This window comes from Dermacentor andersoni, chromosome 10 (genome assembly GCF_023375885.2).
Source record: "Dermacentor andersoni chromosome 10, qqDerAnde1_hic_scaffold, whole genome shotgun sequence".
NCBI lineage: Eukaryota > Metazoa > Arthropoda > Arachnida > Ixodida > Ixodidae > Dermacentor > Dermacentor andersoni.
The window spans coordinates 20,123,586-20,148,250 of NC_092823.1; the positions used below are offsets into that span (position 1 = coordinate 20,123,586).

General features: G+C 45.4%; 2 protein-coding genes, 1 long non-coding RNA gene and 1 other non-coding gene across 6 annotated transcripts in view; 2 read left to right on the plus strand and 2 right to left on the minus strand.

The window, feature by feature from the left end:
• LOC129381973 (uncharacterized) overlaps nucleotides 1-1,066 on the plus strand; it is a 29,537-nt gene extending 28,471 nt beyond the window's left edge. For all 3 annotated transcript variants that reach the window (XR_008610042.2, XR_011890680.1, XM_072285070.1), the window contains exon 4: nucleotides 840-1,066. Coding sequence is in view for 1 of the 3 variants with exons in the window: in XM_072285070.1 (XP_072141171.1) it covers nucleotides 840-879 (40 nt within the window). In the remaining 2 variants the exon portion in view is untranslated. The remainder of the gene's footprint in view (nucleotides 1-839) is intronic.
• Nucleotides 1,067-2,453: 1,387 nt separating this feature from the next.
• Nucleotides 2,454-21,267, plus strand: LOC129381974 (uncharacterized). The gene is made up of 3 exons (XR_008610043.1): nucleotides 2,454-3,178; nucleotides 17,468-17,550; nucleotides 21,183-21,267. It is a non-coding gene; the product is annotated as an uncharacterized lncRNA (long non-coding RNA).
• TRNAS-UGA (transfer RNA serine (anticodon UGA)) lies at nucleotides 4,798-4,870 on the minus strand. The gene has a single exon. It is a non-coding gene; the product is annotated as a tRNA-Ser (tRNA).
• LOC140213751 (TNF receptor-associated factor 6-like) lies at nucleotides 15,228-22,594 on the minus strand. Its single transcript, XM_072285069.1, has 2 exons — nucleotides 21,168-22,594; nucleotides 15,228-16,573 (listed from the first exon to the last, which is right to left on the minus strand). Exons 1-2 carry the CDS (start codon nucleotides 21,450-21,452, stop codon nucleotides 15,317-15,319), a joined length of 1,542 nt encoding a protein of 513 aa, XP_072141170.1. The 5' UTR covers nucleotides 21,453-22,594; the 3' UTR covers nucleotides 15,228-15,316.
• Between the last annotated feature and the right edge of the window lie 2,071 nt (nucleotides 22,595-24,665).

Below are 24,665 nucleotides of genomic sequence, written 5' to 3' on the forward strand. Positions count from 1 at the left end.
AAAAGCGAAAATAAATGATATTCGAAAATATAACGTGAGAAAGACTGAAGAAGCCGCAATAAATGGACGCAGCCTGAAATCAGCGAGAAAGAAACTTGGCATAGGACAAACCAAGATGTATGCACTGAACGATAAGCAGTGTAATATCATCAGCAATCTCGAAGATATAGTAAAAGCAGCGGAAGAATTCTATAGTGACCTGTACAGTACCAAGATGAGTCAGGATACCTCAATTAGAAACAGTAATGAACAGGATACAGAAACGCCTCCTATAATTTTACCAGTGCCGACATATGGGGCAGTGACTTGGAGACTGACAAAGAAGCTTGAGAACAAGTATAGGACCGCGCAAAGAGCGATGGAACGAAGATTGCTAGGCATAATGTTAAGAGACAGAAAGAGAGCGGTATGGATCAGAGAGCAAACAGGTATAGTTGATATTATGATTGACATCAAGAGAAAACAATGAAGCTGGGCAGGTCATCTAATGTGCCGGTTAGATAACAGTTGGACCATTAGGGTTACAGAATGGGTTCCAAGGGAAGGGAAATGCAGTCGAGGACGGCAGAAGAATTGACGGAGCGATGAAATTAGGAAATTCGCGTGCGCTAGTTGGAATCGGTTGGCTCAGCACCGCGGTAATTGGAGATCGCAGGGAGAGGCTTTCGTCCTGTTGTGGACATAAGACATGCTGCTGCTACTGCTGATGATGATCTGTGTGCAGTGACGCAAGTTCCTGCTTGAAGGACAGAGAAGTGGGAAACAGAGCTTGCGAAAGACGTACCCAGAAATTGCGGCACCATTTTTCCTAATTTTATTTGTTTTTTTTTTCTGTGCAGGTCGTGGAACTGGTTGTCCGGACCTTCCCGCGTGTGTTAGAAGCTGCCAGAGCGAGGGAAAGAGAGGTGGCATTTGCCTGCCACCTTTCCTTGTGTTCTGTCTTTGTATCTAGAGAATCACTGTGCGCGGCACGGTTGGTACTCAAGTCTAGCTCATGGTCTCTGGCCTACATTCGTCGAGGCGCTGCCTTGGCACGTGGCAATAAAAGATTGAATGAATTCATGAACGGAACGTTTTGTTTCGGAAAGGACGCGAGATGAATTAGGGAATAGCAGAAGAGAAGTGGCACTGGGGAATGGGCAGCAAGAATTTCGTCACGTAGGACGGAGAACCCCCATTTGCTGGGCGATCCACATGAGCGGTAGCGCCATTTTCGTGGCTTCGTTGTTTCCAGAAGGGATGCATCCTTTACGGAAATTAGTATTCCTACCCTTCAGCACAGAACTGCTTTGTTCTCTGAAGGCTGGGAAATGACAGAAGAGGCGTCAGAGAAGGGGTGTAGGGTTCTCGGTCCTGCGCTCCGGGCAGAGTCAGTGACCTTGGGTTTCCGCGACGGAGACTCTGGGCGCCACTGTGGTGGCTGTGTGTTTTTGTTTGTATACCTTCTACACTTGACGATGATGTTGGAGTGAATCCGAACGCCCAACTTATTACACGTAGGAGGACTTTCTATTTTTTGATTTAGTGGATGATTGATAAATGCATAGAATCGAGCGAAACAATTCTTACGTTATACCGGCGGAATATTCGTCATAACGTACACTAGCGAAATAATTTTCTGCGTGAACAGGCTGTTTTCTTTAACTACGACCACAAATGTACGCTATATGGCAGACGTATGAGACCAGCGGTTTATCTCAATAGTTAACATGAAATTTGCAAATGGTAGCATACTTGTCTCAAGGTATCCTTGCTTGGAAAAAAAAAACTGAATAATTGTGGAAAATTAATTGTTACTAGGTTAACAGTGGTATGTATCTACAAGACTATTTCGGTTTGTGAAAGGCCTTATTTCTCTAATTTGTAGCTCCGAAGCTTCGTTAGCGTTTTTAATGCACGGTATCTCCGAGTGTTGACCTTATTTATTTTTAATATGTGGTACGTCACGCCTTAATTGTTTTTGCGAGACAGTGTATATAAGAGGAGCGGAGATATATAGCAAGTGCGTTGTGCTGGTAGACAGATTTCTAAAAAATCCAGACTTCGTTCTTGAGTACATGTTTCTTGATGACGCTAGTCAGTAAGGTCGGCTGAAGTCAAATAATATGAATTGAATCTTTTTTGGAGGACACAGAAGCGTCTTCGAAGACTGAAAGCTTCGGTCTGCTGTTTGAACCTTGTGGCTTCGTACTTGGGTGCCAGAAAACAGAGACAATAAAGACTATTGATAGGTTGATTATGTCTTGTAAATCGCGCTGTCTAATCAGCCGAAATGGCAGTGCCATTAGCGAACAATTGTTTTATAACGTCACAAGTACTCGCCTGACGAAATGTCGACGACCAAACGCGACGACTTTTGCTTTTATGGCGATAGCAACTACATCGACACACCAGGCGCATTTACGGCATCGGCGTGACGTTTCGTATATAGCCCAAGTGCGATAACATTTTTGGCCGCGCGCCGTATGCTGTGTGTGCGAGTGACAGTGTGCGAAGGTGAGCGGAAGACGGTGGATGGATCTCGCGCGGGCTTGGGAGGAAGGCGGGGTGAAAGCGCGCCGTCTTCCATTGCGTGCGATTCACCGGGTAGGTGTACGGGGGGCTTTCTGCATACAGCAGCCGTGTGTGAACTATCTTGAAAGCGGTCTGCGAGGGGGGACAGAGTTTAGCTTCGCCGATGGCTGATGGTTTCGTGTGTGCTGTGTTCTCGCCGCTTAGTTCGCGCCTGAGCGATAGGCAGCACGAAGGTCAATTCAGTCGATGTCGCCGCTATGCTTCCATACGGCAGCGGTATGACAGCGAGTGTCTGCGGTTATCAGGTGAGATGCGTTCAGGTTCACCTGTGCGCTCGAGACACCATGCTTATTATTGTAGTTTGTGAGCGAATGTTACAAGCTTACACGGCCGATAAAACTACTATCCTTACTTCGTATAGTTGTCTAATAGTTTGCTATCGTAATCCATGTTCCGCCTTTTCGGCGCGACTGCAGTGATTTTGCGGTATATGCGAGATAAATGCCTTAGCATTACGTCGAATTTCTCTGAGCGCCCAGATACATGATTTAAACCGCGCTCACCACATTGCAAATTGTTGTTTGTTGTTCAGGAGCTCACTGCACACAAACTCTGCCGCTTCGAGGAGTGAAGTTCTACTGACGGTGGTCCGGAACAGACCAGAGTGAGTTGCTCTTTATCTGTATCTTATCGTTGGCTGACAGCCTGTAGAATTCAAACGGATATATATATATATATACGTCCGCCACGTGACCGGCTTCTGGAACTTTAAGCACTTATACTTTTTTGTACTTTGACGTAATGCAGTAAAGATAGTGACAGCTCTGCGTTTAGAGTTTAGAGCGACAGCGAGGATTTGCGATCCGTTTAAGTTTTACACGCGGTGGCCCAGCGATACGCAAATGCGACGTGTTGGCACGATGCAGCAGGCAAGGCTGGAGCAGTGCAGAAGCAAGGCCGCACTGGCAGCTACCAGGTGTCTCAGAATGCTGGAGCGATCAGGTGGCTTTGATGCGTCGCACCTCTGTGGTGCAAGGGATGCTAGTCAGTGCGCAGTGAAATAGTGGATAACGTATAGCTTGACCATTACTGCTCGCACTAGTTCATACAGACGGCGTGCTCTGTAGGAACTCTAGTGTGCGCATTATGCGCTTGAGCACAACGCTTGGCCAATAGTGCTTTAGCTGTTTCGTCTCTTCGACCGAGCCGATTGAGCGAAGTGTTGACGGTGCGTCCACGTCACTTCGTCGTTGTTGCAGCCAAACGCATTTTGCCGCCTCTTCACAGCATTGAACGCCCGTGCAGAGCGTCCGTGTATATATTATCCAATAAAACAAATTGCTGGAACGGCAAGAAGGAAACTCTAAATAAATGAAAATATAAACGCAATCGCTAGGTGACCAAAATCACGTGATGTATAGGTTAGAGCACTTCACGGGCCCGGGCCTACCCAAAAGCCCGGGCCGGGCCGTACGAAGCGTTTTTCGGAGGGGCCTGGGCATGTGGCCGCGGTCCCGGGCCGGACTCGGGCTTGCTACTCAAAGGGCCTGAGTCGTTCCTTTGAGCACATGTGAGCAATATGCATTGCATGGTCCAAGACACTTTTTGTCAAGCTGAGGTGACACGTGCAAAAAGCTGGCTGGTAGTATACTTTAGCAAAGAAAATAGAAAAACAGATGAACAGATGAGATAACTAACATGGCTTCCGCGGAAGGAAAAATAAAATAAGCAAAAAACCGTTCTTCGAACCATATCCCTGTTACCGATTTTCGATTGCATTATTACAACTCTCGGTACTATTGTATTAGTGGCACGAGCATCGAGTTACAGTTTGTTTTGTGCGGAGCACTTCCGGTTCACCTCCTGGAAGGAAATGCACAATGAATTAGAAAAAAATTTGTACATTACAAAATTCATGGGTTTCGTTATAGATGATATCACAGCATAAGTTTAGTTACAGAATTTCAAATAATTAGAGATCAATGATTACCGCACTCCAAAGCACAGAATCGTAGACTTTAGAGACCAGCTACATGACCAAGACTTTGGAAAAACTCCCGGAAACCGGGAAGTAGAAGTAATGACGTCTCTAATGACATCACACACATGAAGGTGGCATGATAAGAAAGGTGGTTAACTGAGGGACCCGATTTATATTAATCATAACGTGAGAAGCCAACAAACAAGGACACCAAGGAAAACGCAGGGGAAATTACTTGTACTTAGTAATTGAATTAAAGAAATGATCAATTAATCCCGATGAAAGTAGATGAAGGAACAACTTGCCGCAGGTGGGGAACGATCCCACGTCTTCGCATTTCACGTGCGATGCTCCTACCAATTGAGCTACCGCGGCGCCGTTTACCCATCCACTTTCTTCGTTATTTATATGTTAGTACTACACCCTTAGACAAAGGCATGCCCTTTGGGGTGTATAAATGCCACACAACGATAATCGTCATTTGCCTTGCTTGCGTTTCCTTTTTTGAAAACGCCGCGCCCGCTACATTCCTATCGGGAATGCTATGCCATGCTGATAACGCGCATGCCGTTAGTTACTGGGAAGTGCCGGGCTAGCAGCGTTAAAGAAAGGAAATGCGGACAAGACAGATGACGATTATCGTCGTGTGGCAAGATACGACCCAAAGGGCGTAATTTTATTTTAGAGTGTAGAACTAACCTTGAGAGTGTTAGCAAGCGCCACCACTCACAAACCTTGGCTCCTTCGCTCGTCGCACGCATATCGTGCCAGAGGATAAATGTTCGCTCGCTTAACCTAAAAAATAATGCCGAAGTGGAAGTGCCACTAACACACACGTAAGTCAAAGTTAAGGTTGCCTATCGGTCTTTATTTTAGCGCTCATGAAAGGGCTCTATATTTGTACTTGTGCGTTTATTTTATGCTTTATGCTCGTGAATCCGACTGTTAGCATATATATATATATATGCAGGAAAGAGGTGACGAACTGTTTGGAAGACGTACTTACGTAACGTTTCCGGCTGGTGGCCCAGCCTTCGTCAGAGTACAATAATGATTGTTCTCTGAATTATGGTCTTTCAAACGGTTAGTCGTCTCTTTCGTGCATAACATTGAAGAAACACCCTGTATATATATATATATATATATATATATATCGAACCATACAGGCTGTTTCAGCGAACACTTTCAAAAATCTTTAAAAGTTTGAGTGAGTGAATAAACTTTTATTTGGTCCAGCAAAACGCGATAAAACGCGCACCCGGCTAATCCGACGACGGGACGGACAGATCTAGCCTGCCGGCCCGATCGCGGGCGCGCTGGACGGCCAGGATTTGGTCCTCAAAGACGGGACTTCGCAGGAGCGCGTCCCACTCTTCCTTGGTGAACTTCGGGCCCAGCGACCCGCACTCCCGGAGCATGTGAGGCAAAGTAGCAACCTCACCACAGGCCACGCAAGAACAAGTCGGATAAATCTCGGGATATATGCGGTTAAGGGACGCCAGAGTTCGGCAGGAGTTCGTTTGCAGGAATATGAGTGTGACCGCCTGCGGCCTGCTTAGCTTGGAGTGAGGAGATCGTGATCGTGAGGTGAAGTGACGCAGCACAAAGGCGTTGATGAGCCGAAGCAGGTTGTCCTCCTTGAGGCCACGATGTCTGTTCGGGACCCTTCGGACGAGGCGAAAAGCATTGTCGGTTTTCGCAATTATCTTGCGTAACGCAGTGCCGTTGCCGCCGCGTGATTCGATGAACCTACCCAGGACTCTGATGGTGTCGACCCTGGGCATCGGGTCACCGCTACGAGTGAACAGGTGAATGTCACTTTCCGAGACTGGTTTCCAGCCCTTGGGTTTGTGGCCTTTTTCTCTTCTATAAAGCAGAAGCTCAGATTTGGTCGGGGAGCACCTGAGCCCGGTGGGTAGCAGGTACTGCTCCGTGACGTCTACCGCCTCTTGCATAGCGCTTTCCACTTGCCCTTCGCTAACGCCGGTGCACCAGATCGTGATGTCGTCGGCGTAGTAGATGGTGTGTTTGACACCTTCAACTCGGGCCAGATTCCTCGAGAGGACGACCATGCAGATGTTGAAGAGAGCAGGCGGAATGACCGAGCCTTGCGGCCTGCCCCGTGGGCCCAGGAGAAACTCGTCGGAGACAAAGTCGCCGATCCGCAGCTTCGCTTTCCACCCGTCAGGAACGAACGGACGTAGTTATATAGTCTGGGGCCCAGCTCGAGGACTGCGACGCAGGCCAGAATGTTGTATTCGTGGAGAACGTTGTCAAATGCTTTCTCGAGGTCGAGTCCGAGCAGGGCACTGGTGTCTCCGGTACTGCCGTCGATGATTTGGTGTTTGATCATCTTCATGGCGTCCTGCGACGAGAGGCCGGCACGGAAGCCCATCATGTTGTGAGTATAGATGTTGTTCTCTTCGAGATGTCTGTTTAGTCCTTAAACTTTAAATCCTTAAATCTTTAAAAGTTGCCTATAGCAGATATCACAATTCTAGTTCATGAGCTGGTCTACTCGATGCGGCGGACAATACCTGCACAAAAATTTAGATGAAAAATCGACTAATAAACTTAATGAGAGCAGCATTTCGGGCAAGTTGGTAATGAAGTTGGCAAGTTGCGCTTGGTGTGTCGTCTTCTTTCACGTCCGTGTCGTTTTTATGTCGCGCGATATCATTTAAGCGACTAATAAAAATTTACTAATTAAGTTTCTAATTACATTATGGCCCATAGTGCAATATACAAATTGAACTATGGGAATTGGCGTTACAGTTAATTTGTTAACAAAATGTCGTTTCATGCACCGAAGCAAACAAGTAACTGGAACGCCATTGCATTTCTGCGCAAAGTTCGGGAATATATATCTCGAAGCTGGTGTCGTCCAGTGAATTCGTTCCAAAGGGATCCGTCTTGTGAAGTCCGCTACTACAATTTGCAAATTGCAATATGTGCCATGAGAGAATTAGCCAAATAGTTAATTAGTGAATTCATTTTAGTTAGTCGATTTTGCATTTCAATTTTTGTACACGTAGCTTCCGCCTCTTCGAGTGGACTGGCTCACAAACTAGAATTGAGTGACCTGTTACAGCCGACCTTTAAGACCTTCGCTGAAAAACCCTATATTTATATATATATATATATATATATATATATATATATATATATATATATATTTATATATATATATATATATATATATATATATATATATATATATATATATATCGAATACGAATACATGGCACCGATAAATATTACGGTCGCGGGCGTTGCTTCGTTAATAAACAACCTTAAAATGTCGTCTTCTTGTCGCATTGATGGAATTAATTCTAAGATATTAAAAAAAATACCCCTTATGTTTCAAGCGTCGTCCTGGTTCACATATTCAGGCAGTGCCTAATGTCTGCTATGCTTCCTTCTGACTGGAAGATAGCAAAAGTTGTACCGATTTACCAAAATTGAAGTGAAAAGTCGAGTGAAAAATTGGAGGCCTATTTCGCTTACCTGAATTTGCTGCAACATGCACGAACATGTCATCGCTTCGCATATTTATAACCATATTGAATCTAACAGTTTCTTTTTGCGCAATCAACACGGTTTCAGAAAAGAGTTTTCGCGCGAGACACAGCTACTAGAATTTGCAACAGATATATCCATTTTAACATGAATCACTGATTACAGACTGACTGCTTATTCCTTGACTTTTCCAAAGCATCTCATCGCCTTGCACATTGTCGTCTCATATTGAAATTATCTGCGTTAAAATTAAACTCCTGTACGTTGTCATGACTACGTAACTTTCTACCTAATCGAGAGCAATTTACTTCTGTTAATGACTTCCATTCCCCCAAATCTAACGTTACTTCTCGTGTGCCACAAGGAAGCGTCCTTAGGCTTCTGTTGTTTCTAATCTATGTAAATTATCTACCTAATAACATATCGTATGCATTCGAAAATTCGCCGATGATTGCATAATCTACCGTCCAGTAACTAATAGTGATGATCATATGGCGCTTCAGCGAGACCTAGAGATAGTGAACCAGTGGTGTACTACATGGCTCATGACACTAAACCCGTCAAAATGTGTAACAATGTATTTCACGCGACTGCTCCTTCTCTTCCTTCTCTTTGCTCGAGTGATGGCGCCCACGCGCCTCGTTCAAATACTCAAATGCCGCACGCGTGTAGCAATATTCAACCTGGCTGAGACACGCGCATGCGAATCAGGACAGTCGAGCAGACACTGAGAGGGCATTCGCCGCGAGAACAAATGGGGAATTGATATCCTTCTCACATTTACGGCCTCTCTTTAATAGACCAAAAAGCTAGCTGCGGGCTCACAAAGTGGCAGGTGTGTGCAGAGAGCAATGTATGCCTGGCGCCCTTAGTTGTATTTGGCGAAGCATAAAGGCGTTCGGACTGGAAACCCATCGAGCGCGCATTAAGATGGAGTAATTGATAGATGGGGCACATCCACCAGCTGTTTGCTTTAACGTCAAACGCGATGCAGCTCTTGTTCTGGTAGTTTCAAGAACTCTTGCTTGTAAATTCAAGGCTTTATGTTCGAATGAGTGTTTCTTTGTGTTGTTGGAGCCAGTTATACGAATGAAAGCGTGAAGCAGGTTTTGCGACGGTGGTGGCTAGTGGTCGCACATATTTGGTAGGCAAGCATTAAGATGAGAGGTTTGCAGAGACAGACCCAAGTTTCCTAATTTAATGTTCATAGGTAGGTGCGTTCATCACAATTACCGTTGTAGAAGTTGCTTTGCTGAAGCGCCTTTGGGGAATGAAAATTTTTTGTTCAAGGTATTTTTGTCCGCAGATCGAGTGTCGATTGTACCTTTGTTTTTTTTTTTTAGTTTTCAATGTCGCTCTATGAAGTAACTATGAGTTATAGCGGCCAGAAGAGCTCAGTACGATTCGCATTAGAGGCGCCGGTGCTGGATGATAGCACTGACCGAGCGAGCTACTCAATGCGGGAGATTTATCCCTCTGACCATTTTCGACCGCAGTCACTAGTTCTGTGGTTCGATAATGCGCCTTCATTTCATTGGCGGCTTGTGAATCGTGTGGCGTAGGCCAATTGTTATCTCAGAAAGTAAGAGTTGAGAAAGCGGGACATGTTACCAGGAGATGATCCTGAGTATTTAAAAACAAATTCGTACCTATCCGTACCGCGTGACACGATTTACAGTAGTCTTAGAGCAGTTTGGCTATAATAATGGTAAACTTAAGCGTAATGCTGACAGTCCGAATCATTGTCCCTAATATAGCGCAAGACTCATGCCCACTCTGGCTTCCTTGTCATTTTTATGTTGGTATTTCTTTTTCATACGTGTTTTTTATTATCGCGTGGATGTAGGTGATTGTTAGATGATTTTGGAATTAACTTTTTGGAGCCTTTAAGAAATGGCTGTTTTAGCGTTTTAGGGGAAGGATGCCTGAAAGGGATATGAAAGCAGTAGCAAGCTTTTTTGTTTTTGTTTTTTTAAAGCTTGGTGTGTCTCGGTGGAGAGTAGCCTTGTGCTGACTTGCTTTGTGATAGTGGTCTGGCACTGTTCCAGAGTGACTGTTTACCAAACATGCAACGAAAAGGTTGCGATACCAGTTTGAAGGTGAAGCTCCACCAGAGCGGTCTAGGGAGAAAAGGCACAAGAGCACCACGAGGCCTGCTGAACGAGTCCAGGAAATCTACGTGCTACGAACAAGGGGCTGGTCACAATGGAAGTAAATTCCGCTGCTTAAACGCCGACCTCTCGGCCAGTGGCTGCTGGCCTCTACGCATCTAGGTCTTGCTCTGCCCGGGGAGATTGACAGGGAGAGATTGACGTTTAGCGTTGTTATACCGGACATACCTTCTCGACGATTAATGTTTCGCCGGCATGCGTGCAGCTCTGAAAAAAAAACCTTCACGTTGCGCCGTCGTCTGTTTAAGGACAAGGGTGCTGGCGACTAAATCAGCGTAACCAATATTGACGGGCAAAACGAGTCCCCGCCTGGACTAGACATGACCTGACATAGTCTGTCACACTCAAACAATGGGGCTCGCGTCGAGGCGACAAAAGCCGCCGCCCTTCGTGCAAGCAGTGACGACCGTGATTATCACTCTACCGGAAACTGGCCTTGACAAGTGGTCCGTCACGAGGGGATCACTAATTGATAAAACGGGCCAACGTCAAGGAGTTCTGTGAGAATGACTTCGACATCAAGTTCTCAGCTTATCACGTCGTTGACTCGTATGCCGGGCGAACGTGCAATATTGTAGGCGGAGCCACGTGAGACGACGCCACGTCATGAGCGGGATTTCGCGAACGGTTCAAGGATTGTGGTTGGATGTTGAGCCTCGCTTTATAAGTACGCGTTCTGAGGCATTTTGATCTCTCTGCGAAAATACTTCCCTTTAAGTTTTAGAAACCTATGCGGCTAAACTAATCAAAAGTGAATATTTGGAGTATCGCTAAACAAAGTAATGATTTGTTTTGACGCAACATTATACTACTGCCAACAGGACTAGGATTTTTTCTCTGCGACGGATGCGAGCGGCGGTGGCGGTGCCTGTCCGAAACGCCATCGCCATCCGAAACGGCTATTATAATGAGCCCATAACTGTTTACACTAAAAGTGAAAGAATTAAGCGTGCAGAATCTATCAAATAATTGGGCAGATTTGTGCAACACCGTTATCGGTCGTTATCAATCTCATCAGACTCGATGCAACCCCTATGAGTCGTTATCGGTCGTTATCAACCTTATCGGACTCTATCCGACACTTATCAACCTTTGTCGGTCGTTGTAAACCTTATCTGAATCGACGTGACCCTTATCAGCCCTTTTCTGCCCTTACCAACGTTATCGGACATGATAATCCCCCTTATAACTTTTTATCGCTCCTTTTGAAGCTTATCGGATTTCTCCCAACCCCTCTCAACCCTTATGGGTTCTTTTCAACCTCATTACAATTTGAACCTCAAACCATTATAATTCTTATTGGTCTTTATCAACTTTTCCATTAGCGTCGATTTATTATTAAGTGCGATCAGACCGATTTAACCCATCATCGCTCCTTATCATGTTTATCAACTCACGGTTTACACTTATAACCATCTGATTTCTTTATGTTTCTTTATTTTATGCGGATAATAATTATATGGACACTCCACGAGCCTTTTTGCTATCGCCGTCGGCGTCACCCTGAAGTTCCATATAAAGTCCAAGGGCGATAAAATTGTCTCCGCGCGCCGTATGCTGTATGTGCGAGTCAAACTACGCGAGGCTGATCCGGGGGACGCTGCTAAATCTCGCGCAAGCAAGGAATGAATGTTGAGAGTCGCGTGCAAGGCTCCCGGGAAAGGGCAGGGAAAGGGAACGTTTTCTACTCCGGCCGGCCCGTGCGGCCGCGTGCGCCCTACCAGGCCGCTGTAGCCTGAAATCAATCTACGCTCCGACTGAGTCCACCACGCGATGTCTTTCCGCGGCTTAGTTCGCGGTGATGCGAGAAGCATCATGAAGGTCAATTCACTCGTTGCTGCTTCCGCGCTTCCTCACTCCAGCATTTTCGCAGGGAGTTTCCGGGGTCATGCAGTGAGATGTGTTCATGTTTGCTTGTGCGCGCGTGATACAATGCTTTTTAATTTAGTTAGGGAACCTATGCTTACAAGTTTAAACGGCCGAGAAAACTACTACGCTTATTTCGTATAGCTGCCCACTAATTTGCTATCGCAATGGAGGATTCTCTTTTCAGACGCAACTGCGCCATTTATTTATTAATATAGCAGCCTTTTTACGCAGCGATAACGTCACTGATCGTGCCTTACGGGACAGAAGGTCAAAAAAACTTTTCTGGCCATGTCGCCATAGAAGTCCCTATGGGTACGCATTTAAAATGCGCGATTTGTCTGTTTGATTGCTCATATCATAGGGTTTGTCTTATCAGCAAATGTCCCTGAAATCTGTAGTGTCGCACACTGGTTTCGATGCTTGGTGTTTTCAAAGTTGTTGATGCACTGAAAGACCGAATAATCCTTTGTACCAAGGTTGCAGAATGAAAAAGGCATTGTTTATATCGAGGAAATGCGACCGCGGGTGTCACGTGCTCGTGCTAACCCAATATGGCGCGCGGTCGTTCCAATACGACAGGAGTGCGGCAGCCTTCGATGTTGAAATATTTTTGCTTGAGGCATATTCCGCGCTTCTGTGACGCGCAGAAATTTGAATTTTCCCGGTTATAAGTACTTACATGTGAGTGTGTGCTTGTTTGCAATCTCAAATAAACTAGCACATGACACGTTTTGTCGGCTCAATTGTTTCAATAACAATGAACAATGCGTTTTGATACATTTGGAGAGCGTTGTGTGGAAGGATATTTAAATTGCCCTTGCAGCAATTTGAACTCTCCCAATCCTGCGTGTCGACAATAGCGTTTAGCAAGAGCAGTCGTGTGGTTTGCTCCAATCTGGCTGAAAGAAGAGACCCGATTTGACGAGGCTGTTAGGAAACAAATTATTATCAGCGTTAATACGGCGCGACCGTATCTTTTGGACAGAACTAGTACGACTGCACTAATATTAAGCACGGTAATGCATAGGTCGATTGTGCATGCTTGCTTTTGCTGGAATCCGCTACCGCTATCAATCCGCTATACTTTAAGCCACGAAAGCTCGTAAAAGCTGGGAAAGCTTTGCAAATGAACCACTTGTCAGTGAAGCGCCTTCGGCGATGACTTAATGCTCAAGGCCCCTAATTTCACAATCCAATTTTCCACGGATTCTACAGTGGCACAACCGATTCCACGATGTACAAGAATAGCACACACACTTCGCCTTTATTTTTGAAATTTAAAACTTATTTCCTCCTTTTAGGTGAAACTGATAATTTCGCCACTACTTTTCGCCCTACAATGTAATTATGAATTTCATTGCATACTTTTGTGTGGCCCTTTTTGAGCATGTAGGAATTTGGGACGCCTGAAAATGTACCTAAAGCAAATATAAATACGTCCATGAATAACTTATTCGATAAAACTGCATGTCATTTCAGCCAACATGCAGTGGTACCGCAGCAATAAAATGATTGTTGAGGGCTTGGCTATTTCGCTAATGAACGTATTCGTTTATGTAAACAGTAATTATTGGCCAGGGAGAAGCTAAATTGAGGTATTACTTGCATGTGCATGGCAGCTTCAGTGGACTTGTTTCGAAAAGACCATGTGGCGATTCGGGGCTATAAAAATCTAGAAATGACCGCCAATGCGTTGTCTATTAAAACATATAAGGGGTGTCGGAGCTATCATGCATCCAGTTTTTTTTAAGGGATCCATTCAACTCAATGGTAACCAAGTGCACATATTTCGCAGCCGAGTCGAATAGACGAAAAAAATTTTTTGTTCATGCCACTTAATCTATTACTTAGCTACAATTAGTATTTTTAATTATTCATCTGGATTCCGCACTGTCAATGAAAATTGCGTGGGAAATTTGAAAGAACACGAAGATGGCATGTTTTCAGCCCAGGTACTTTTCGCTCGTTTATTTTTTCCGGTTGATCAAGAAAGCCCGCGAAAATTTCGATTTGGTTAGACGCTTAGCGGTGCGACAAGCCGACCGCCCGCATCAAAAAGCAGCGCTATCAGAAGCAAGCTTCAAAGTTACAGCCAGAGCTGGCGTCTTATCTAGCGCACTCCACCCGCGACAGCGCGGCGTCTTCCTGTTTATAAGAGTGCCGAGAAGCGTTGGTTGGTGCGTCATGGAAGGAGTGCGCTCAGTAGCGAGTGTGAAGCTTGTTTGAAGGCGCCGCATTTAAATGCGTAAGCCCCTCTACGTTTATCGTCGAGGATGCCCATCCGTCCGTCACGTAAGACAATCGCTTTCAAGATAGCCGTAGCAGCTGCGAGCGAAGTGACCGTGCTGCCTGTCGGTTCGACTCGGAGTAAACTGCGAGAACGCAGCGCGCACGAGGCTGTCAGCATTAGGCGCACTCTGCCACCATCGCAGATCGCTATCAATATAGAGCCCGCGCGGCCGCGCCATATACCGCCGGAATATGGTTGACCATGGTTCATAATGGTTCGATGCAGATGGACAAGGCGATAAAGAGCGGCTTTTATTGATCGAAACTTCAGCAGCGCACCAGCTACTGCAACCTACAGTAGTTATCTTGCGTCGTCAGTTCACCTCGTACCGCCTTCCCCAACAGTTCGTATCGCCGCAGCGCTGTCGTTTATACTGGTCGGATCAAGCTTCCCAGCATTAGCGATGATCGTGGGCTGCATTTAGATGAGGAAGTGGCGCAGTGCTTACACATGCTTAGAGAACTCCCAGAAGAGTTTCTGGCATGAATTTTCTTTTGACTTGGGAGGATGGATAGCCACGCGACATTTCTACTTTATCGTGGGCTTTCTTGAGCAGTTAAAAAAAAAATAAACGGGCAAGATCTACCTGGCTGGAAACATGACAACTCTCTTTTTCATTTTTTCAACAAATTCAATGACAACACGCAATTAAGAGCAGTAATTAAAATGTTTGTTATTCGCAAATAAGTAATTCAATGGCACTAACTAAAGATTACTGACAGAGGTTCTTCTCCACTGTGATCATTAACTTCGGTTTATTCGCGTAGATGAACCTGTGTCATATCAGGGTGATGCATGATAGCAAGCACGCTGTATACAATAGAATTACCAGATGCAGTTCAACAGCAATCTTTATTTGGCTTTCAAAACACATGGGCTCGAGCGATGTTTATTACTAGAAGGTTTAACAGCTCAACTGATGTAATTATGAAAGGCATAAAGCAGCTATCATCATTATTTGGTCCGCTCTTACTAAACAATCTCCCACACTATATGGAGATTGTCGCCTGTGACGTATCCTTTACGTTCCAAGTCATCCAGTGGAAATGATTTGTCGCTCAAATATGCCCCTTCGTTACTTGATCCTTGGGGCTTTCCATAGTAGATGAGGTTGTCTTCAGGTTTAGTTACAAAATGGCGATGTTTCCCATTCGACGGATGTTTGACGGTCAGCTTAATGTTCTTGTCGAATGGCCATTGAAGAAAATCGTCTATCGCTCCTTTCAGGAGCTGAATACCGACATGCAGCAACACATGACCCTTATGTTTGTTAAGGTAGACTCCAGGCAACAAGTAATATCCTGAGATATATAGGTTTACACTTGGGCAATCACAGTAGCCGTGCGAATATGCACGTTCCTTCTTTGCTTTGAAGCCTTTTACAGAAAACTCGTATCGCTTAAGGCTCATTGTGTTTAGTGCCAGTTCTTTTTCTATACTTAACGGCGTCGAACTGTTTCGCTGCGGACGATTCAGTGTTTCAGTAATGCGTGCAACACCTTTTTCTAACTTACTACAGATTGTCCTAGTGACGTCCTGCAACTGTTTGTCTAAGGTCCTCTCCATCGTATCTACCTTCTCACATACTTTCTCGAGGGCCTCGCTGTAAGCCGCCGAATGTTCCCTTGGTGCATCTTGCAACGCGCTCGCTGCATTTTCTTTCAGTTGTGGTACAGGTCGCTTCCTGTCGTCTGAAGCTCCCATCAGTGTTTTAGTTGAATTGCCTATTGTTCCTGCTAGCTCCTGCAGATTTTGACCATGACCAATCAGTGTTTCCCTTGTTGCTTCAGAGCACGATAGGCAATCGGCAGTTCGTGACGCAACGTTCTCAAGCGTTCTGCTTCCCCTTGATATATGTAGCAGCGTTTCTTTGATCGATTTCATGCTATGTGAAATTTCATTCAGACAGCCTCTTTGGGCGTTTTTATCATTTGAAATTTGAACACGCCTGTCTTTTATTTCACACACTTGACCACTCAGGCTTGAATGCAAAGCCATCATTATTGCTGTTTGTTCACTGTTGGTCGTCTGAGGGGCCCCGCTTGTAAGAGGCACCGTGTAATCCCTGCATTCACTTTGTATATGCGCGCAGACATCATTGCAAAGCACGAGTATTGAACACTTTGGGCATGACGTAAAGTGATGGTCACACTCTTTACAAAAGTGCTGGTTCAGCTCTGACGCAGTCAGTACTCTGTGGCAGCCACTTTCTTCGTTCCAGCATTTCACCTGAAAGAAAGGACAAATAAAAACACCTTAGAACAATGTTATTTTAGGAAAGTTCATATTTTGGACCATGTAGATGCAGCAATGCGTTAGATTGTGCTTAGGATGTTTTGCCAGTATTTAGTAGTTTTTCTAGATTACGTAAATAAACAGGCATACCTCATGGCACATTGTATCTTGTAAATTAACAGCTATAGTCTTACGCTGGAGGAAATGAGTTGTAGCATAAATGGTGTTTTAGCGATATACATACCATCTTGAAAGAAAAATAACATTGAATAAAAATAAAAGCGAAAAGGAACAGTAGAGCATGGTGACGATGCTAAAACTGGAAGGAGGAGGCAAATATGAAAAGCGTTAAAGATGAATGATTTCCGATGATGATGCTTGAGGTTTAATGGTGCAAGGGCCAGGCATGGCCAAAGAGCGCCATGCTAGTGGTAATGAATATGTAGTGGTCTGATGGGTTCTGTGAATTTAATGTGAGGTGGCTGTAAAGAGGCCTAAAACAGTTGGTGTAAATTGCATAAAATGTACACGTAATAAAATACGGCAATGATTTATGACGTGTATCAAGATCACTAACATGCATTAGGAAAGAATGATGTATTATATAAAATATGCGAGTTTCTACATTGCTTAGACCACTACTGCCTCGCCCGAGCCCTTGAAACACAAGGGCCTAGGGGCATGTGCTATTCAATATAATTATCACAGCAGCATCCTCTGAAGAGAGGAGGCGCTACGAACTAATGGGGCTAATAACATGTAGCACAACTTCTTTCAGGAAACCTAGGACAGCGTCGGTATCAAAGAGTGGTTCTGCACCGAGTAACATAACAGGATGAAGGGGGATGTGTTGCCGGTATGCTAAGGGAAAATCTTTTTTTCTTTCAGATTCGGCTTCCCGACACTCCAGAAGGACGCGGAGGACGGTCAGTCTCTCCCCGCATCTACCACAGGTTGGAGGCTCGTTTCCGGTGAGTAAAAAGTTATTTGTGCCAAATGTGTGTCCTATTCTGAGACGACAGAATAGGACATCTGTCCGGCGTGATTTTGTTACAGGAGGCCAGAAACCTGATTGTGGTTTTATTACATGCAGCTTATTATTGGTTTCCAGGTCCCAAAAGCTTTGCCAGTAGTTTCGCAGTTTCCTTCTTAAGAAAGGCTTCAGGTCTTTGACAGAGACCGAAGTAGTAGGATTAACTGCATGCAATGAAATTGATGTGGCCATCTGGTCCGGTAGAACGTTACCCTCGATGCCCCTATGTCCAGGCACCCAGCATATAATCACATGTTGATTAGATAAGTATGCTTTACACAGGACGGAGTAGAATTCATTAATTACCGGATTTTTGTGGTTTACGAACAACCATCAAGGCCTTCACTACACTAAGGGAGTCCATATAAATAACTGATTTCTGGAGTTTTGCTTTCTTTATATGCTTTACAGCCGACAACAGTGCGTAGGCCTCAGCCGTAAAGATTCTTGTTTCCGGATGCAGTACATCGGTTTCCGAGCAGGATGGACCGACGGCTGCATAGGACACCCCGTCGTGTGACTTCGATGCGTCTTTGTAGAACTCCGTGCAGGAGTGTTTGTACTGGAGTTCCCGGAAATGCATTTGCATTTCAATCTCTGGAGTTAAATCGCATTGTATTGTGTGCCACTCCCAAGGAGGTAGCAGCTTAGCTGGAGGCATTAGGCGATGTTTGAGGATTGGGACATCAATTTCAGTGCTGAGCTCCTTCACACGCAGCGAGAAAGGTTGTCTTACGGAGGGGCGATTACGAAAGAGTGTAGCATATGTCGTATCGTTAACGGTATTAAAACGCGGATATTGAGGATTAGAGTGGACTTTCAGAAAATATGTTTGGCTGGTGTATGTTCTCAGCAGATGAAGTGACCACACATTTGATTCTACATATAAACTTTCAATGGGACTTGTTCTGAAAGCGCCAGTGGCCAGTCGGATTCCTAGATGGTGGACTGGGTCTAGCATCTTTAGCGCGCTCTGGGCGGCAGATTGATAAATCACGGCACCATAGTCCAATCGTGATCGAATGAGGCTCTTCTAGGGATTCATTAAACAATTTCTGTCACTACCCCATGAAGTCTGGGATAGAAGTTTCATTATGTTCATTGTTTTTAGTCATTTTTCTTTAATATGTTTAATGTCGGGGACGAAAGTGAGTCTATAGTCAAGTATAACACCTAGAAATTTGTGTTCTTTGTTTACAGGTATCTGTTGTCCACATAGTTCTAGGCAAGGATCTGGGATAAGGCCTCTCTTTCTTATAAAAAGAACACAAGAACTTTTGTTAGGATTGATCTTAAGTCTATTTGTTCAGGCCATGCTGTACCTGTCTCTCGCACACTGCGAGATTACAAGATTTGAAAGCTATTTGAATGTCGTCCACGTAGGCAGAGTAAAAGATGGCCGGTGGTAATGAAGCACGAAGCGTGTTCATCTTCACGATAAAGAGCGTGCAGCTGAGCACGCCTCCTTGGGGTACATCCGTTTCTTACGTAAAGGGACGTGAAAGTACATTGCCGACTTTTACCCGGAAGGTACGATTGGACAGATAGCTTTCTATTAGGTTTAGCATATTACCATGGATGCCCATTTCTAACAAGTCTCTTAAGATTCCGTAACGCCACATTGTGTCATACGCCTTTTCCATATCGAGAAATATCGATAAGAAGAACTGTTTATGTATAAATGCGTCCCGGATATTTCCTTCAACACGTACGAGATGATCGGTTGTAGAGCGCCCTTCTCGGAAGCCGCACTGATAGGGATCAAGCATTTTGCTCTGTTCAAGGAAATGAATGAGTCGCCGATTAATCATTTTTTCAAATACCTTACAAAGGCAACTCGTGAGGGCTATCGGGCGGTAACTTGCGACTGAGGAAGGGTCTTTGCCTTGTTTCAAAACAGGGACCACGATGGCTTCCTTCCATGCGATTGGAAGGTACCCTGCATCCCAGAGTGTGTTGAAAAGTGTGAGTAATGTAACTTGCGTATCATTGTGTAAGTTTTTGATCATTTGATACATGATTCTATCAGATCCTGGTGCGGAGCTCTTTCAGGCGCTCAAGGCAGCTCTCAACTCGGTAATACTAAAAGGGCAGTTGTACAGTTCATTCTGTGGACATTTTCTTATGAGTGGCTTACATTCTTCTATTTGTTTATATTTCAGAAATGATTTCGAATAATGGTTTGAACTTGACACGCAGTGAAAGTGCTCCCCAAGTGAGTCTGCCTGATCTTGCAGTGTATCGCCCTGTGTGTTTACCAGAGGGAGTGAATATGTTTGCCGCCCTCTAATCCTATTGACCCTGTTCCAGGCGTTGGCCTCATCTGTAAGCGAGTTAATACTCGATAAAAACTTCTGCCAACTTTCTTTTCTGGCCTGTCGGCGGGTTCTCCTGCCTTGGGGCTTTATTTTTTTAAGGTTGACAAGATTCTCTGCAGTGGGAGAAGCGCGTAGCAGCCCCCGCGCTTTGTTCTGTTTTTTACGAACGATCCTACATTCGTCGTTCCACCACGGGACTGATTTCCGACTAACCTTCGTTGTGCTGGCAGCATCGTTTTACTGTTAAGGCATCTCTCAGCTATGCGTTTTCTAGAAATAATTTCTTAGAGCGTGCTGTTTTAAATATGCACGCCATGTGTTCCCCCCTAAACTCATCTCCGCAGCGGCGAGACTATGCCTCGTCTAGTTTATTCATTTCATCGTTCAGAGATAATGTCTTGTCGACTTTTTGTGATTGATAGTAAGTTCTTTTCCTGTGTCTCCTCTAAGACCGCATGGATTTAACGAGTCGAATCTTGTTCCTCTTTCCGAAGTGGGCCGAAATATCACCTAGAATATAACGAGGTCTTAGAGCCTTTTTGATTTCCGCAGTGCAATTGATGTTGGCGATGATTATGGTCTACATGCGGTTATATGAGAAAGGACGAAATAATGAGCGTCCTCGAAGATGAGTCAGGGTGCTATATATAGCTATACCGTATTTGTATTTAAAATTTAGCGATTTTTCACTGTGTCAATAAAACAAAACGTTTTATGGCTTTGACGTTATGTAATACCAATAGAGCTAGATTTCCGTTTAGTAATAACCACCTGTTGCTTAAGACATACTTATTATCGCAAATAAGCGAATTCTTTTCACGATGCAGATGGACGCAGTAGACAGCAACCACATAAAGCACGGGCGGGTGCCAAACGAAAGCAGCTTCGCTGTCCTATAATTTTTTCAGAATATTCACAGGGCCGTCGATGTAACACATGTCAAACGCAGGAATGAAAATTCAATCAGTGCTTCCTCCGCCCACTCGAGCTACTCGGAGTTGCAAGCGCTTACAGATATAAAACAAACAGCGCTCGAAAAAAATAGCCTTGGTGTCAATGACAGGATGTGAATAAATACTGTGTCCTTAAATTTAGGCAAGATATAAAACTCGTGCCAAGTACTCCAAAGGCAATGCTGTTCACCGTGCTTGCCTTTGAGTTGTTAGTTTTGATTAATAATGTCATACTTTACTCATCAACGCTAAATATTTCCGTGAGGCAATTTCCACTCTCTTACCTCTCGTTTGAGCAGGTTCTCTACTGGAAACTCCCACCACTCGACATCGTCTTCCCGGACTCGCTCACCATCCAGGGGACAGCAACGCCCGTCGTCATGCCGGCAACGCTCGTAACACTTCTTGCAGAGAACGTGCAGACAAGGCAAAGAAGCGGTCACTCTGGGCACCAGTCCGCATGCTTTGCAGATTCTGTACGTCGGAATGGGCTCCACGAAGTCCACAGGCCTCCAGTCCAGTTCGTCAGAAAAACCGACTAACGTGTACCGCTGGTTCAGAGGAGCCATGAGTAATGCTGCGCCCGCCCGCCTTCACTGCGGGGTAGAGTACCACTGGCGGAATCTTCGAACACCATCGATGACCCTCCCTATGAACCCTTGTTGTGATTACCATCACACTGATAGTGCTACGCGCAGCTATCAGCCATTTTCTGAGTCAGGCTTCTTTCTCCGATAGCCAGCAGCCGTCAGCACACGTTGCCATTTTTTTTTATTTTCTGGAACATTTTTACCACAGGGCCCAAATAAGTTTGCACAGCGCACATGCATATTGAAAAGCACAGTGCATTTTCAGCAATTGTATACGCTGGCGTGCTGTCCTCTGTATTCCCTCATTTTTCCTTAGAAAATGCAACACTTACAATGAATGCCGATTATGGCCGTGCTTTCCAGCGAACGCGTTGTAAAACAGAACCATATGTTTGTCTTTAGTATCGGTTTATTTGAAACATAAGTCATTCATTGTCTAAAATTGGCCTGACAACGCAACAAGGATCATCAGAGGCAACTTGAAATGTTTCTCAACCAAAAGCCTGTCAGGTATCGTCGATGTGGCATCCTTACCACTACCTCAACGTGCTTTCGCTCACTGTAAAACAGATTTCCTGTATTTTTTATACATGAAGTGGTGCCCGAACGCTTTGAAATGTCCCATCATTTATGGCTTTGCTGTATTTCAATGCAAAATGAAAATAATAATAATATTATCTAGTAGCTATGCTTGAAGCTTTACTTCTCTGGATAGAGATATTATTCGCAATAGTCGCAACACGAGCACAGGAAGTTGTTCGTGAATACACACCATTTTTGTTCCACGGTGTTGTGATGATGTCAGGCGTGTTGATGGTTGCCCGGTGTTCCTGTTCTAATAGGCCAAGGTACCCAAAAGTGTACATACGGTTCACGTATGTGGCGCAGAGAAATGCGTTGAGATAGAGTAGGATCTGTTTCGAGAGTTAAGTATAATTTGCCACTGAATACTACTCCGCGAAACAAAAATTTCCACTGGTGTTTCAGAGCTGATTATCCGTTACTCATACAACGTCTGTATGTAAAGAGAAAACGAACAATTAGGCAGCTGTAACTCCAGAGTAACGTTAAGCTTCGTTGATTGTACGATATTCGGCTACGCTTTAATAATAATTGAATAAAAACATTTACTGACACAGTATGGCACGTGTGTTAGATTGGAGGAACAGATGTCGTCAATGGAGAGCGCCCAGTGCAGTTTCAGCAATGTTCCATACGTGAGGATTCTGGAGAATTCGCTCAGTTTCCTCTTAGAGCGCCAGTATTTCGCGCCCATTCGTGCGGCGAGCGTCAGCCTCGGCGTAGCCGAACGAACGAGCACACCAGCGCAGGATGAAAGAGTGAACGTGGAGAGGGAAATTAAAGCTGCGAGCGGCGAACGATGCAGACCAATGAGAGTGGACCCTGGAGGGACTTGCGCTTGATAAACTGGTGTCATGCGGCCTCACCCGACCACTCGAAGCGTACTCGTACTGGTCTCACCCGGATAGCTCATTTCGTACCATCGTCTGCTCGCGTCCGCTCTCGCTCGCACTTGTTTGGCTTGCTTGGTTTGGTCACGTTCGCGCGTGCTTGGATTGTCGTGGTTTGAGATTACGTTTTACAATGGGTCTAAACGGAGATGTTCTTATGGGTGGGTTTTTGGAGACAGTGCGCCATATCCGATTCTGATTTACAAGACGGACCCTGAATACAGGAACGCGAAGGTGACACCCAGTACCTCTTCGTTTTGACTTTGGAACAGCTGGTAACCGCAACAGAACAGAATACAACGACCTAATTATGATCAGTGGCAGCGATGTCGTCGTCATCGTAAAACATGGCTCTCCTTAAGGTGGAATGACGAAGGACCTAAAACACAGTGCCGAGCTTTCAGCAGAGAAGGAAAACGCACGCGAAATCTCGCACCTACACAGAGGAGGCGATATTTTCATGCCGTCACGTGGCTGCCGCAGTGGCTCGCCGCCAGTTGATGTGACCGCTCTGCGGCAGCTGCGTTTTAACGCTGCCAGCGCGCCACACGCGCTTTATCACTAGTGTGCATGGGTCTCCTGCGGCGACGATTGCTCCGAGATAGCGCCAGAGTAGCGCGCGTCATCTGTTCACCTGTGATGCCATCGATAAGGTACGAGGCGAGCGCATCAAAACAAAGCGATGCATGAGTGGAGGTCTGTCTGCGGCGGCTGCTCTTAATCACACCCTCGCGTCACCTGAGCGCTCGCTCTGACATTCAACCGATTTGCGACGCAGTCGCGCCAGGCTTTCCTCGTTTGCTGCCTGCCACACGAGAGAGATTGTCCGCGCCAGCCAATATTTCGCGAAACGAAAATACGTATACAGCTGCGCTCAAATTTCGCATTAGGGAGTATAGTAATCGCCGGTTCAATTTCTTTAGCCACCACCTGGCGTACCGAGCTCAAATAATTAAAAATTTGCACCCTGACGTATGCCAACACGCACACCAAAAGAAAACACTACAAACAGAAGCACACCCTGATACTATAGCTTCACCTCGGTACTTTGAAACGAGTGCGCATATGTATCAGCCTTCGTGCAAAGAAGACCATCTACTTGCTCGACTGGCAATAAATCGACGATTTTGCTAGACATCAAGCCAGACCACTCGATGGCATTCCGGAGGAATGTCTGGTCGAGATAACGTCTCCCGGGAAGCTTTCGCTGAATATTTTTTTCCTGAAAGGTTTTTTCAGCTCAACACTCTGGCGCCCGTTCCTGCTACGAGCGCCGGCATCGCAGTCGGCGTAACCCAGCGAACGAGCGCAATTGCGAATGACGAAAGAGACACCCGTTGCACAGCGCGCAATAAAAGGCGACGATAGAGGAGAGTGTGTGAGGAGGAAAGCGGGGGAGGAGGAACGAGCGATAGCTGGAAAAGCGTAGTGCCGCGCAAGACGTGTTCCACGACGATCGCTACGAGATGGTGCCAGGGCAACACCTCCTTCGTCTTTGTTCAGTGAATGCTTTTCAACTTCCAAAAGTTGTTAAACCTTATCCCTCGACGCACGACGTGCCCATATGTATCAGATGATTCTCCAATGTTATCAATAGCTCTATCCCTTGGCTGTTGACACCAAAGCTTTCGCAATATGATTGTATGCGCTACGCCAGTTGTGTAGTGCCTTCTGGAAGCCATGCGGCCACTAGCGATTGTACTGGAACCTTCACGAGTGG

Coding starts and splice junctions, on each gene's coding strand:
- LOC140213751 (XM_072285069.1), bottom strand. CDS start 21,452: ATGGCTCCTCTGAACCAGCGGTACACGTTAGTCGGTTTTTCTGACGAA. Junction 16,574..21,167: donor AGAACCTGCTCAAACGAGAG/GTAAGAGAGTGG, acceptor CCTTTCTTTCAG/GTGAAATGCTGGAACGAAGA.